Source organism: Pagrus pagrus, assembly GCF_965226575.1.
Source record: "Pagrus pagrus genome assembly, chromosome: 6".
Taxonomy (NCBI): domain Eukaryota; kingdom Metazoa; phylum Chordata; class Actinopteri; order Spariformes; family Sparidae; genus Pagrus; species Pagrus pagrus.
The window spans coordinates 1,050,534-1,065,363 of record NC_140190.1 but is presented as its reverse complement, the minus strand read 5'-3'; the positions used below and the strand labels follow the sequence as shown (position 1 = coordinate 1,065,363).

General features: G+C 42.9%; 1 protein-coding gene across 1 annotated transcript in view; it reads left to right on the top strand.

Moving 5' to 3' along the window:
* Nucleotides 1-14,830, top strand: part of LOC311258051 (inaD-like protein) — a gene marked incomplete at its 3' end in the record, with an annotated part of 58,514 nt that overhangs the window by 33,648 nt on the left and 10,036 nt on the right. Inside the window, exons 20-23 of the mRNA XM_084354100.1 lie at nucleotides 5,310-5,519; nucleotides 5,684-5,752; nucleotides 13,775-14,074; nucleotides 14,749-14,830. The exon at nucleotides 14,749-14,830 is cut by the window's right edge and continues 18 nt beyond it. Coding sequence (XP_084210226.1) covers nucleotides 5,310-5,519; nucleotides 5,684-5,752; nucleotides 13,775-14,074; nucleotides 14,749-14,830 — 661 coding nt within the window. The remainder of the gene's footprint in view (nucleotides 1-5,309; nucleotides 5,520-5,683; nucleotides 5,753-13,774; nucleotides 14,075-14,748) is intronic.

Here is a 14,830-nt window from a genome sequence, read left to right as displayed (position 1 = left end):
AAACCGGAAGATCCGGAGGTAAGTTCATGCCAACTTTCAGTTCTTACATTTGACGTTCCTTCAGTTCGCTTGTCATTAATTTATTGACCAAGGTAAATTGACCTAACTGTCTCCTTCACCGGTGAACACCGGAACGCGTCCGCTCCGTGTCCCTCCCCGTGAAACGATCGTCTCCGTTATTGTGATGTATCCCCCCAATCAAGTCCTTTAATCCATCACCTGGTGCGTCTGAGTTTTATCCCATGCGTTCATGCTTCTCAGTCTTTTACATGACCATCCTCGTACACGTCACTCTGTACGTAGTGACGGCGGCTCGTCGTCACAGTGACAGGTGAAGTTAAGTGTAATTGTTGAGAAAAGGACCGTTTCACACTTTGCAGAACTTGAGTCCAGTGAAAAACAGGCGGTTGTTGATTCTTGAGTCTCATTGTTTGACCCTAACTTACCAAAATGGATCCGTCCGTTTCAAGCGATCGGACCGTCACTGCTCACAAACTTCACGTGTCCTTCAGGTCTTCATGGATGTTGAGCAATACAACTGACGGCGCTGCTCAGTCAGATTGTTCTCGTACGGACCTCCACTGTTCCTTCGCCACCGTCCAGTCTCCTCCCAGCTCGTCTCACTGCCCGGGCGAAGAAACCATTTTAAACTTTTCTCAATTTTTAAACCTTCTTCCTCTTTTCCTGTGTTCACGTCTCGCTTCAACTATCGCCTACACCGCCCCCCACGACTGCCGGAGGTCCTGCTCCTGCTCCGTTGGTACTGACGAGGTGAACGCAGCGTCTGTGTCCATGTGTCTATCTACTGTGAGCATAAATGTGCATTTAGAATAAACATACAAAGAATCAAAGAAGTGATTAAGTTTAGTTAAAAAAATCAAGACTAAAACACTTTCTGGAGAACAGCTATAGTGTTAAATAAGGTCCCACGACTTCAGGACGACCCTGGACAGGAACTGGAAGAGGTTCAGTGAGATGGACACACTGCGGGTCCATCTCACTGATGGACAGGCAGCAACGAGGCATGGAAGAAGACAATGTGCAAGCTAGCAAACACGTCTGTGAAGAACACTGGATTTAATATATAATATGTCACATTTCCACGTTAAAATGTCCCAAAACATTTTCAATTAGCTGAAATAGAAATATCATGAAAGTTATTCACTTCAGTCTTTCTGCACAATCGCTCAAAGAGTTGAACTGAACCAGCTGTTTGTCCTCCGACCTCAGACCATGACCTCACCAGTCGCTGAAACGACCGGTGATCCGGTTTGAGTCACAGTTTCTGTTTCAGTTCAGTGTCGGATGAGATCGAGTTCTTCGACACCAAACTGTGAAAGCACGTCTTTATGTTGCTGCTTCGACTGAACGTTAAGGACAGTGTTGTGTGGAAGATGACGGACGAGGAGCGTTAGATAAAAACAGACGGAGACCAAAGTTACAGACACAAGTGTTGGTTTACTCTTGGCCTTAAAGTGTATGTTCATTATGAGAAATAAAAAAAGTATGGAAAGTTTTTGTTGATCATATCAAACCTCAGAGAGCCTGAAGGTCTGCAGTTTAAAATAAGAAGTCTAAAGTTCAAAAAACACTATTTCAGACGTAAAATCATCCCGAGTTTGATTTGAACTGACATCACAAAGGTCTTAAAAACTTTGCAGACACTCAACCTACATATCCAAAATAAAAAAAACCTCCTCATATCTCTGCGTATGAAAAGCCAATCCGTGGAAACATTTCACTACTTTTGGCAAAGTACATTTTTAATTTCTTTATTCTTTCCCCTCACACTTTCTCCTACGTTTCTGATATCTCCACTTCTTGACAGCTGAGGCCTTTCTTTTTCCGGAGGATCTTGTAGGAGTGCAGGACTTGAGTTCTGACTCCTCACCACCTGTAGCCATGTTGTTCAGTCTAAAAATACGGCGCCGCTTTGTTCTGGCAGCCTGAAACTTGGCACAGCAGCTCGTTCTGCAGCGCGGGCGATGCCCAGGGTTCAACACAGGGGAATTCACAAAATGTACATCCGCTCGAACCAGGAGAGGGTTTTATAGATGGTATATGAATCTCTGAGGGGTTTGGATTCTGGCAGGACCGGGTCGTCCTCCTGGTTGCTCTGGTTAAACAGACGGAGCAGAGACGAGCTGCAGATGTTTGTGAAGTTTATCTGTTTACATTGTGAGCGGGACAAAGTTCTGCTGCTGCGTTCGCAGATAAAGTCAGAGGAAAAGTAATTACCTCCAGACTTCTTGTTTTATTTTTACACTTGTTCTGAACTAAACTAACTAAAAAACCAACTGTTAGAGACAAACATTCATACAAACTTATATCCATGTCATCACCGAGTGTTAAAGGTCTGTAAGTTCCTCATAATGTCTCAGGAGGTTTCATTTAGTTTGTCAATGATATTTAAGACGGAGACATCGGTCGATTGAAACTCCTGTAATCAATCAGTCAACTAAAAGTTAGTGCACAGCAGGTCAGCTGAACGGCAAACTGCAGTTACACGAAGAACATAAAGTAACACACGTAAAGATGAACTTTTTTAATAGTCAACCAGTTTAAATCGAGCGTTTTTTGAGGGAAGTTCCTCTTGAAATAAAAACCAGCTGACGAACATCAAACTGAACTCACTGAAGAAACTAGCAGTGAAGATCAGGATTGATCTTGTTTTATACAAACTTTATTAACTGAATAATCTGTAATGTGTTCATATTCACTGTAGTGAAAAGTAACCAGACGTCATACTCGAGTAAAAGTGAAGACGTCATGTTAAAATATTACTTGGTAAAAGTGAAAGTCTCACACATGAAGAGTACTCAAGTAAGTTACTTCAGTAAGTATCAAAAGCTGTGAGGCAGCATGTAATCTGCAAAGTAACTAGTAACTAAAGTTATCAAATACATGTAGTGGAGTAGAAGAATAAAGGAGCAGAAAATGGAAATACTCAAGTATAATTTTGAGGTACTTGTACAGAACTTGAGTAAATATACTTAGTTACATTCCATCACTGTTTTTATTTAACTTGTTGATGTTTTTAATAACTTGAGTTTAGTTTATAGTGAACGAACCAAACAGCTGTTGCTTCAGTTGACCATCAGCAGAGCGACTCTCTGGATAACTGAGCTTAACCACGCCCACAGTGATGTCACAGAGCACCGACACACCTGAAGTACACCTGAAGTACACCTGAAGTACACCTTCACACCAGAGACCAGATGTCACGAGGGTGTTGAGCTCTCAAAAAGTAAAGTCCAGTCATCGTCTCCTCCTGATGATATAAAGTCAGGCTCAGCCATCGTCTCCTCCTGATGATATAAAGTCAGGCTCAGCCATCGTCTCCTCCTGATGATATAAAGTCAGGCTCAGCCATCGTCTCCTCCTGATGATATAAAGTCAGGTGAAGTCTCGTAGTCCACAGAACATTTCTGGAGCTTCACAGTGAAACAGAGTTGCAGCGTTCTGCTGAACACCTGAAGCAGCGACATGCGGTCGAACTCGTGCACGCTAACACTTCTATCTCAGCAGCTACAGTGAAGATTTCAGCTTAATAAAGGGTGTAAATAACGTCTGTATGGAGCCATTTGTTATTTTTTGGGCTGTTTCTCCATTTTAAATCAAGTCTCCAGCTACTTCAGTTGTTTTGCTGTGACGCTCTTTATATGTTTGGGTTATCGTTACTTTTCCTCTGAAGCTTGAAAGGTGTGGTTGTGATAGTATTTGTACTTTGAGAACGGAGGTTCCTTCTCTCTTCCTGCCTTCATTGGGAATCATAATCGTACTAACCATTTGGACCATTGAGCTGCGTCTCATACTGAGACAGAGGAGGGCTATGACCTGTACACAGTGATGTTCGTACATACAGAAGCTGTCAGGATGATTGATGGTGTGAAGACGTGTAAACCTCCTCAGAGCAAACACAGCCTCCAACAGTTAGTGATTATTAAGACCCAGACGGATCAGATTTCAGATGATCGTGACCCTGAACACGTTGTGACATCGTGGATTAATGATTGTGTCACGTTGAGCTGAATGTTCACTTCAGCCTCGTCCTGCTGCTCGACGTCTCTCTCCTCTTGTTGTTCTTGTTTTAATGTCATGAATCTGTGAGCGCCTCTAATTTCTCTGCTGACAGCTCATGGTTTCTGCAGCGCGTCTCCTCCTCGTCCTCCGTCAACACTGAGCATGTGTCTCTTCATCCGTCTGTCATCAGTTCTCCTGTCTCTCACTTCACTTCACGTCTCTGATTGTTTCTGTTGTTTGGGAGAAACGACTCAGTTGATTTCTGTGTGTTGGACGATTGAGAGTCGACCTCCTCTGTGTGTTTGTGTGTTGTTGTGTTTGTGTGTTGTTGTTTGTGTGGATGGATTTTCTGTCATTTCTCTGGTCTCTGTCTCCCCCTGCCTGCCTCTCTGCTGCTGCACGAGACACATTCAGTCTGAGAGGAGATGAAAACTGTCTCTCTCTGATTATATTAATGAATGATAACTAGATTGTTGTCATGTTTTCAAGCTTAATAAAAAGTAGGAAACATATATATATATATATATATATATATATATATATAAAAAGATGATCACGACATCTCTTGGTCTCAGAAGTTGAGCTTTCCGTGGCTGTAGAGATCTCATTTAAAGTAACGGCAGAAACCAGAGCTGTTTTTGTCTTGAATATTATTTTTTATTATTGTTGTTGTTTTTGTATAATGTGAAGTTACAGTGACATGTTACTGTAGTGAACCACACGGCACACAAAATATACAAATAAGCATTAAATTTAAATTTATTGGAAAGCAATTTATTTGCCCTGTGGGTCAGGAACGCTTCACGAACAGTCTGAGAACTAATACGTACAGTAACTCCTGACTTTAGAGAAAACACAGCACAGCAGGATCAACAGCTTGTGAGCTCATTTATATACACAAGATCAACTCTCCACATTTATTAGAAGCTGTCAGCAGATCGATGATTCAGGAAGTGGTCCTAATGTGGTTTGTGTTTTTAGATGACATCTACCTTTTCTTATTAATTCTTTGTTACCTGATTAGTTTCCACTGAGCGGTTGTGAATCTTCCTGCTGTCCATACAAACAGAACAACAACAACAGTTTAATTACACAGAACAAATAAGATGAGAAGATTCAATACAAGACAAATGTAGAGCTGATAACATGAAGTCTCCACGTATTAAATCCATAAACAGCAGTGAGCTGTAATGGAAACGAGAAGCTCTCAGACGCTGGATGAAGACTGAACCCTGTCAGAATCTTTGATCGTGATGGATTTAATGTTCTCTGCTGTCTGTGTTCAGGACCCGCTGGATCCAGGTCGCTGTGTGATGGTGATCCGTTCTCTGGTTCCCGGCGGTTCAGCAGAGCGTCACGGCAGTTTACTTCCTGGAGACCAGCTGGTGTCGGTCAACCACACGCAGGTGGACCCGCTGACCCTGTCCGAGGCCGTGGAGGTCCTAAAGTCCGTCCCGCCTGGAACCGTCCGGCTCGGCATCCGCAAACCTCTGGTGGTACGTCCACAGCTTCTTCAGATTTCACTTCAAATTATGTCAACATGTATTTTAAATGTGTCTAATAATTAAATAACAACATTCACATCAACTAACTCAACTATTTCTGGTGCCAACGAGTCAGAAAATCAACACTTAACCGACTAATGTGACTGTTTGTGTAGGTGGAGGAGAGGAGGAGGGAGGACAGCAGCCAGGTGTCTCTCAGCAACACACAACTACCTGTACCAAAGGTAACACACACACACACACACACACACACACACACACACACACACTCATTCATACTGGGCTGCAGGTAACTATTTTTATTGTCAGTTAATCTGCAGGTTGTTTTCTTGGTCGTCTGATTTTTTTCTATTAAATGTCAGAAAATTTTAAAGATACAATTAAAATAAAGAAAAGAGGAAAAGCATCAAATCTTCAGATTTAAGCGACTGGGACTAGACAATGTTTCCTTTTTTTTTTGTACAAGAAACATGAGTAACATGACGGATCCCAAACTGATCTGAAAAGTAATTTACATCTTCTTTAAGATGAAATCTTCATGTAGCTGCTGAGCTAAAGGCGTCAGCGTGCACGAGCTCGACAGTTTGGTGACTCTGTGTTTCAGCAGCACATTAATTCATGTTTTAGGAAGACGTGTTGAACAGTGACGGATGGTGTGTGCAGGTCTGAACACACAGTGTTCCTGCTTTATTCTGACTTTGGATCAGTATTTTTACTAATATACTTAATCTACCAGCTTTTTCACGGCTGTCGACTGCGTGTCACAGTCTTCATCAGCAGATGGGACGCGCTCTGTTTCTGAATCAGAGGTGACGGACGTGTCGTTCACTCTGCAGATTATAAAAGCCTTTAAGGCAAATTAGTGATTGTATAACATTCATATGGGACAGAGACAGTGGTTACCTCTCTCTCTCTCTCTCTCTCTCTCTCTCTCTCTCTCTCTCTCTCTCTCTCTGAGATGTTAATCAACTCAATCCAGACTAATTGGACCATTAAGATTTTCTTCCACATTATTCTCTCCCTCCCTCCGTCCGTCTTCTTCCTGCCTCTTCCCTCCATCTCTCTCCATCTTCCACAGTTAAATCTCTCCTCTCTCTCTTTATCTCTTCCCTCTTAACTCATTTCACTTCAGTTTGCTTTATTGGTCTGGATATCAGATGAACCGCGCTGCCAAGGCTTTTGACTATAAGAAAAATAAATGGAGGGATAAATAAATGTAGATAAATATGTGGAGCATGACAGGAATGGATGCAGAGTTCAGAGTGGATTTACACCGCTGTAAAACAAGGAGACACAGAGACTGATAACAGGTGGAGGACGACCGAATGCTGTCAGCGTGATCGCAGCTCGTAGACGAGCTGCTGGTGTTTGTTTGTTGATGAAAAAATGAGTCAAGCAGAAGAAGGCTGATATTCATATTAATATTAATAATATATAAATATTAATATGTCTGAGTTTAGAAAGTAAGATAATGATTTATCGGCCAGTATGATGCCATCATGTAATCTTGAGTCTTGCAGCCGTTGTTTCACGCTACATGACTGATCAGTGACAAGACCACGCACTGGAGACTGGACGGGGGAAGGACCCGGTCCAAACTGTGCAAGTTGTTTATGTGCTGACAAAGAAGAAACAGAAGAATATGTGTGAGAGGATGGATCAGGATGATGGTCAGCAGGACGACACATACACACAAGTGCTTCAGTGTGTGTTCTGATTCTGCAGGCTCTGGGTTCAGACAGGAGAGGGTGTCTGCTCTTATTGGCTGTAGCTTAGTCCTGCCTGGCTCGACTCAGCCAGATGTTTACTCTGGTAGATATCCAGCAGATGTTGGTTGTAAATCTGAGAGCTCCTGAAACACGTCTTTGAGCAGTTGTTCTCTGGTGTTCGAGCGCTGCACGACTTTAGAAAGATACAAAATGTTATTTTACCAGATAACAGCTCAGTGAAGACTCTGCACCTGATGTCAGCTGCAGGCCCAGATCTCCGTTGTTAATATTTATCAAGTGCTGCGATCTCAGCGTTCAGCTTGAATGCTGTGAAAACCCCAAAAAACAGATAAATAATGTGAAGCAGCTGAGTTAACTCACCTTAATTCACTTTCATAAACTACTATTGTGCACGATGGAGACACTGTTTCTAGGGTTAGACATTTTTTTGTTACTTGTCGGCCGATGTAAACATTGATCCTGACACCTGTGATAATCTAAAAGCAGCTGATAACATCAGCTTTTAATGTGACTTCAGTTGCATGTTGACCTTTTTTCCAGCAGCTGCAGGAAGTTCAGCTCTCATGTTGGAAAACTCTGCAGGAGAAGTGAAGAGAGGAATAATGTAGCATCACCCAGAAACAGAAAAACCGGTGGTGAGAAAGTGTTTCTGAAAGTCTTTTCACACACTGCAGCCGCCACCATCGGCTGAAAGCAAGGGAGATGTTCAGGGGTGACGTGGCCTGTCAACACCCGAGGGCCCGTTTGACCCTGAACTACAGATCAATAGAATAAATTCAAGGATAGGAAAGTAAAATGATTCATATCAAGTCTTAAATATATAGCTCACAGTAATAAATAAACAAATAACAATGTACAAAAAAATTGATCATAAGTCAACATCTAACATTTACGTACGTTAAGCGTATTTCTTCTTGAGAAGCTTCAGTGAGCGCTGTGGGAGGAACAGGGTCGTTGGCTCACCTTGAGTTGCAGGTGTGACACACACAGAAACTGAGACGACTTATTGATTTGTGCAACTAAAGTTTTTGATATTAACGGGAGAAATGACTGATCAGGAGCACGGCGGGGGAGAAAGGGTTAAAAACAATGAGACTACCATGAAACTCAGTGTGTGCAGTGATGTGTCACATAGAAACAGGTGTGTCTTGTACAGACCGGTGAGAACTGGAGTGATTTAATTCAGGCGAAACTCCAACATTCAGTTTCCAGCGTGTTGCCTCGTACACGGCCACGTGGTGGGTTTCTCTCTGCAGCACAAACTGAGCTGCTTCTCTTCAGCTCGTGGCTGAAACTTGTTTTGTGATCTCTAACAGAACCGACAAAATGGACCGAAGGCTCCGACTTTGTGCTGATCATAAATCAGCTGATCATCTGCAGGAAGTCGTGTTGTCGTTCTGTATTCAACCATTTCTCTTTGTTTCTCCTCAGCTCTGTCGTCTTCCTCGTGTCCCCTCATCGCTCTCTCCTCTTTCACCTCCTTCCTTCCCCGTTTCATCTCTCCTCTTCCTCCCTCCTCTTTCATCTCCTCCTCTCTCCTCTCTTTCACCTTCTCTCACCCTCTCTCCCTCTCTCCTTAATCTCTCCTCTCCCTCCCCTCTGTCTCTGTGAAGCTGCTGACTCAGCTCGATGGCTGGATGGTATAAAGTGCTCCATCAGCTCAACCAGCAGCATCTCTCTCTTAAGTGAGTCGGGGGGTGGAGAGTGTTGGGGGGTACTCTGAGGACACTCCGGTCCTCCAGCATCGGTACGCTCAGTACTGCAGTACTCCAGTGAATACTACTGCAGTACTGTAGAGTAGAGGACGGTTCATTAGTTCAGTAATTAAAACCACTTTATTTTGTCGTCTTTGCTTTAAAAGTGAAATCATCAGTTTGTTGTGTGAGCAGTGGGATTTTTGAAGGATGAGTTTCTGCTCCTAAAATCTGCATCCGACGTGGTTCCAGTTGTTTTCCAGTTTTAATGAGACGACATGAAATAATTTTCTCTGAAACAAAACCTCCTCACAGCTGTTTGAGGACGTTTTATCTTCAAGTACCGAAGTCTTATCTTGTGCACGCAGGATTATAGTGCGTGTTGAACTAACGTGTGTGTACAAGTTATTATCTTGTGGACTATTATATTTAACGCTGTGGATCTAATATCTAGCGAACGCAGTTTATGCTCAGCAGATATGGATTTTGTGCAAACAACATCATTGAATCTGTGACACAAGATGTCGACTTGGAAGTTAAAGACTTGTGACTTCATGTTTTCATTTTATTTATTGTTCAGGTTTTAAAGTGAGGAGGGGGGAATATTTATTTTTTATAGAGAAGACATTAAGAAATAAATCAGCTTTTCTAAAGTTGTTTTTGTTTGATCACTTTTATTTCAATGAATAATTTCAGTGTCGTGATTCTCCAAGTCACAGTTTAATTTATTTCTTTTAAAAAGATAAGAATATTTACAACAGCTGACTTTATGCTGGTGTCTTTCTGCAGGTTAGAGTTCGACAACATTTCAGGCGTCTGTAATAATTCTGTGATTGAACTGAAGCTCGTTTCGATCTGTTTTTGATTTGGAATTAAAATCATGACTCATCTTATTGTTAAACAGGTTAGAGGCGTTTTCAAATTATATTAAACAGGTACCAATACTATGTTTTCTCTTTATGAAGACCAGATACTGCAGGTGAGACCAAGTATTTAAAAAGTGCCTTGACTCACCTGAACTAAAGACTTGACTCTACTTGCCAAAGCAAAATGACTTGTTCTTGACTCTTGGATGAAACTTAAGTCACATGACTGTCAGCAGTTCTTCGTGTCCTGCGGTCGTCTCACTTGAACTGTTGCCACGCTGCCCCTCTGGGTTTGTGGTGGTACTGCTCCGTTTTGTTCTCACCTGCAAGCTTTCACAAAAACAGGTGAAATGACAGAGTCCGGACAGACGCCTCCGTCTGTGTGCGTGTCTACAGTCGTCTGGAGTCTCACAAGAACTCACAAGATGAGTTAGATTTGTATCATGTTATCACAAGATTGATAAAAATAGGAAATATCAGAATCGTGTGATGAGCCGACGACAAAGATCATCAACACCCTCCATCTCAGCTGTTTTACCTAAAGTACCTCTTCACCTGGGTACTCTGTACTGTACTCTACTATGTACTGCATTGTACTGTATGTACTGTGTTGTATGTACTGTGTGTACTGTACTGTGTGTACTGTACTGTGTACTGTACTGTGTGTACTGTATTGTGTGTACTGTACTGTGTGTACTGTACTGTGTGTACTGTACTGTGTGTACTGTGTGTACTGTACTGTGTGTACTGTGTGTACTCTACTGTGTGTACTGTACTGCACTCTCCTGTGTTACCCTCCGTCCTCGTGCTGTCTCTGCGGCGGCCGTCCTCTGCGCTGCTGTTTTATTTCCTGTTTTATATGCAGCCCATTTGGCTGAAGAGGGTTTTTCACAGCCCACAGGTCTCTGATGGGTTTCCATAAAGACAGCCGGGTCGGCGCTGTCACTTCACCGCCGGATCGTTCTCTGTCACGCCAGCCCGCTGACCAGAGAGAGACCCCCGTTACACATCCACAGCTCGTTAACTTTTAGAGGTCACATGTAGAAGACGAGCTGCTGCTGTAGTTACAGGCTGCGATCACATTATTCTGATCTGCTTTGTGCAGATGAAGAGCTGCAGCACAGCTCAGTTCAAACCGATTAAACCCGGAGAGGAGAGGAGAGACGACAGACTCACACTCAGAAAACACTCAACGACTAGTTTTTGTTTTCACTCTGGCTGTTGTAAAAGAAATGTTCAAGTCCTTCGTGGTTTTACTGATTGTTACTCACTGGACTTGATCCGATATCAGAAACGTTCATGTCCTTTAACAGCTGAACAAACGAGCTCAGAGTTGAAGCTGATTTAAATTTCAGAAAAAACATGTTCAGTCGATGTTCAGTCAGAGCTCTGAAACTGAAGCTCAATTTAAAAAAAGGATTTTAACCAACAAATAATATTTATAATCTGTTTAACACCTCAAGTTAAAGCAAGTATAATAAATATATAAAACATTATAAACCCATTCTCGCCCCGACTGTATGACATAAAACTGTGTATTTATATTTTCTTTTTTATTCATTCAGCTACATTTAGCACTTTAAACCTAAAATACGTAAGAACTGGCCACATTTTGAATTTACACCCCAAACAAGTACAAAGTATATTATCATAGTAACCACTAGCTGCAAGGCTAACTGTGCTAACTAGCTAACGGCAGCAACAGTTAGCAGCAGTTAGCTGTCCGGACTGGGAGCTCAGTGTGGTATTACGAGACGGGCCAAGGCTAGCTGCTGACGAGCTAACTTAATGAGACATCTCTACAAAACATGACACAGTGTTTATTCATTCTGTTGTGCACTGAAAAACTAGAGACGACTGCAGATTAAGACAGATGATAAACAGGATTAACAGATTATAAGAGTGGCTATAATTACAATTTACACCGTTTCATCACATCATGTGATCTGCTGCTGAAGTTCACTCTAAAGACAAATGTTAGCGGGACCTGCAGACGAGCACTTAATTACAAGTTCACATTATAGATGTGGTCGCTAACTGCTCAGCCACACAATCCAACTACAGACGGTTTTGACTTGTTTAATCATTTCATCAGGAGAGTGATGGACACATTAATCAATAATAATAAGCGGGCTGAGATCACAGTTTGAGTCTGATAACCTCCAGATGTGGTTGAACAGGTCTGATCACACGAGTTCTCCAGATTCAGATCCTGTTCAGACCAGATTTAAAACAAAACCAATCACCAGCTTTCATTTGTGCAACAACCAGCAGCCTGACAGCTCCATGACCCGATGACCCGATGACCCGTCAGTCCTGCAGACAGTTCGAGGGTTCAGACCCACGGCTGAAGCAGCACGCGGCCCGCTGCGTCGCTCTGCAGCTGAACCTTCGACTCGTCATCTCCACTGTCCTCATCGCCTAATGGCAGAGATATTAAATGACAGCGTCTTTAAATCTTATGAATATGAGGCCAGGCAGTCACGGCCAATACACATCAGTCTGCAGAACATCCTGTTAGCGTTATGAGCTCTCTGCTGCTGCCGCCGTCTGCTCCTCACCTCCATTATACAGCCGTGATGGGCCGGCTTCCCGGGCCCAAATTAAAAGAAGAGGAACAGAGTCCTTGACGATGAGGCTTCGTCGATGGAAATTAGCCTAAGTGTTGTCATTAATATTTCCCCGCGCGGGCTAATGTCTGCATCGTAATGTTAAGAACAGGATATCCCCTCAGTATCTGCTGAGGAAGGCTCTTTGGGGAGTTGGACAAAACCTTTATGTGTTCAGAGATGAAGGCTAATGTTCAAAGTGAGTCAAGTTTTAGATTTAGTGCGAGCTGCGGTTTTACACTTTAGTTTCTTCACTGAGGCAGACAGCAGGAAGCTTCTGACTGATTTACTGACTGTTCATTCACTCAGGTGTCCAGAAAACACCGAGACCACTGATCCACCGGACTGATGAGGGACAGAAAGGACTGTCTTTATGTCTTTGTGACTTTTCACCAGTTTAGTCTCTTCTGGCTCAGCGTCACAGTGATCTTCTTCATGGTTTTCAGATTTAATTCAAAGTATTTGACCTGTAAAAGGCAGAAAACAAACTCATCATAATCAGCTGAGTATAGTTAGATTATAATAAGAGTCAACACTGAAGCAGGGCAGCAAACCTAAATGTGTTTAGTTTCACATGAGATGGTAGAGACTCCTCTGTGTGCTGCCTCCATGGATCAAATCCTCTAAGACACCAACATGTGTCCTGCTCTGTATGAGACAAACCCGTCCATCACTGGGACAAACAGACTCCATGTTTCTACTCAAAGACAGAAAGAAGTTCATGTAGAACATTTGCTGAATTTACAAGAAGGAACAAATCAGTCAGAATCAGTCAGAGACAGAGTTTCACACAGTTTATAAAGTGTCTCCAACTCAACAACTCACTAAACTGACACATTTGTGAAGGGAGTCTGGTGGTGATGTGGTTACTGGTTCAATAGTTGGATCAGTTCAACGACCGTTTCGAGACATTAACACATGCTCTTCTTAGAGAAGAGAGCAAACATGACGCATTATTCCAGTTTTAAAACCCCTCCACCGGCTGTGTGTGCTTCAGGATTGATTTTAAGATCCTTTTACTGGTTTGTACGGCTCTTAACGGTCTTGGTCCTTCTTGATTATCAGATTTGCTTTTAGCCAGTGAACCCTTGAGAACCCTCAGGTCTTCAGGTAGTGGCCGTTTAATTATCCCTAAAGTCAGAAGAAAAACTCTGATTACTGTGTTAACTTAAGTGTTTACTCGGCTCAATGATTGATTGATGATTCATTTCAAACCTCCTCTCAGTGCGGAGGGAACAGATCGAACCCTTCTCTCTTTAACACAAAGGTTTTTCTTATAATGTGGATTTGATTCTTCTTCAGCTGCTGTGACCTTTGACCTTCTCACTGTTGATTCATGTGTTTCAGGGTTTCGGTGACGGCTCCATCCTGCCAGAAGACCTGCGACAAGAAGAAGAGGAAGAAGAGGAGGAGCCGGAGCTGATCCTGGATGGAGGTCTGCCTCGCTACACCTCCTCCTCTCTGACCTCTGACCTCCTGCCTGTGGAGGAGGGCAGGGAGATGGCCGTGGACGAGGAGGTGGAGGGAGAGAAGGAGGAGGAGGAGGTGAGGACGCAGGAGAGCTCCAGCTCTCTCCCCAGGAAACCTCCCCCGTCCTGGGAGGAGTGGAAGGTGATGTCGTCCAGCCTGGCCCGAGGAGCAGAGGAGGTGAGGCTGGAGCTCGGCAGACTGATCTGCTCCTGTTTTAACTTCCTGTTTCTATACTGATTCTTTTTTTTTAAATTAACGTCACTGAAGCTTCACACGTCCTGTAAATGTTTCAAATTAAAAGCCTACACAGACTTGACGGATTACAGCTGTTTGACGTAGCCGGGGACGTAAAAAACAACCAAAGTCTGCAGAAGCCCCGAGATCCAAAACAGATTTGAAAAGACCTTTTTTTAAGATGAAATTTTCACTGTAACAGCTAAGCTAAGTGTTAGCATCAGAAGTGGGTGCACGAGCTCCACTGCAGGTGTAATTAAATGATCCATTATGTTTAATTTATGTTTGACTCTTCTTGAACTGAGGCTGTAGAGATCTCGACTCAGTAACTCAACACTTCTTCCAGAACTCACGGGCTGTAATCCCTCACTGTCCAGTTGGCCTTTAATGTGAAGCTTCAGTGACGGTAAATTATCAGCAGTCAGAAAAATATCAAAGCAGAAATGATTGTAGAGGAAACAGACCTGTGGAAATGGATCACATCATAACACATCCTGGAAAGTTTCCTCTCTCTGATATATTGATCCTTGATGTGGAGTATCGACACCGTTCAATTCTCTGATATTGAAATTTAATGTGACGTTTTTTAGTGAATTGTTTTCTTTGTTTGTTTCCAGACGTGGAGGAGAGAGCAGGAGCAGCTGAGGGAGCAGGAGGAGGACGACCTGCAGAGATCGGACCATGAAAGCATCGTGTCGG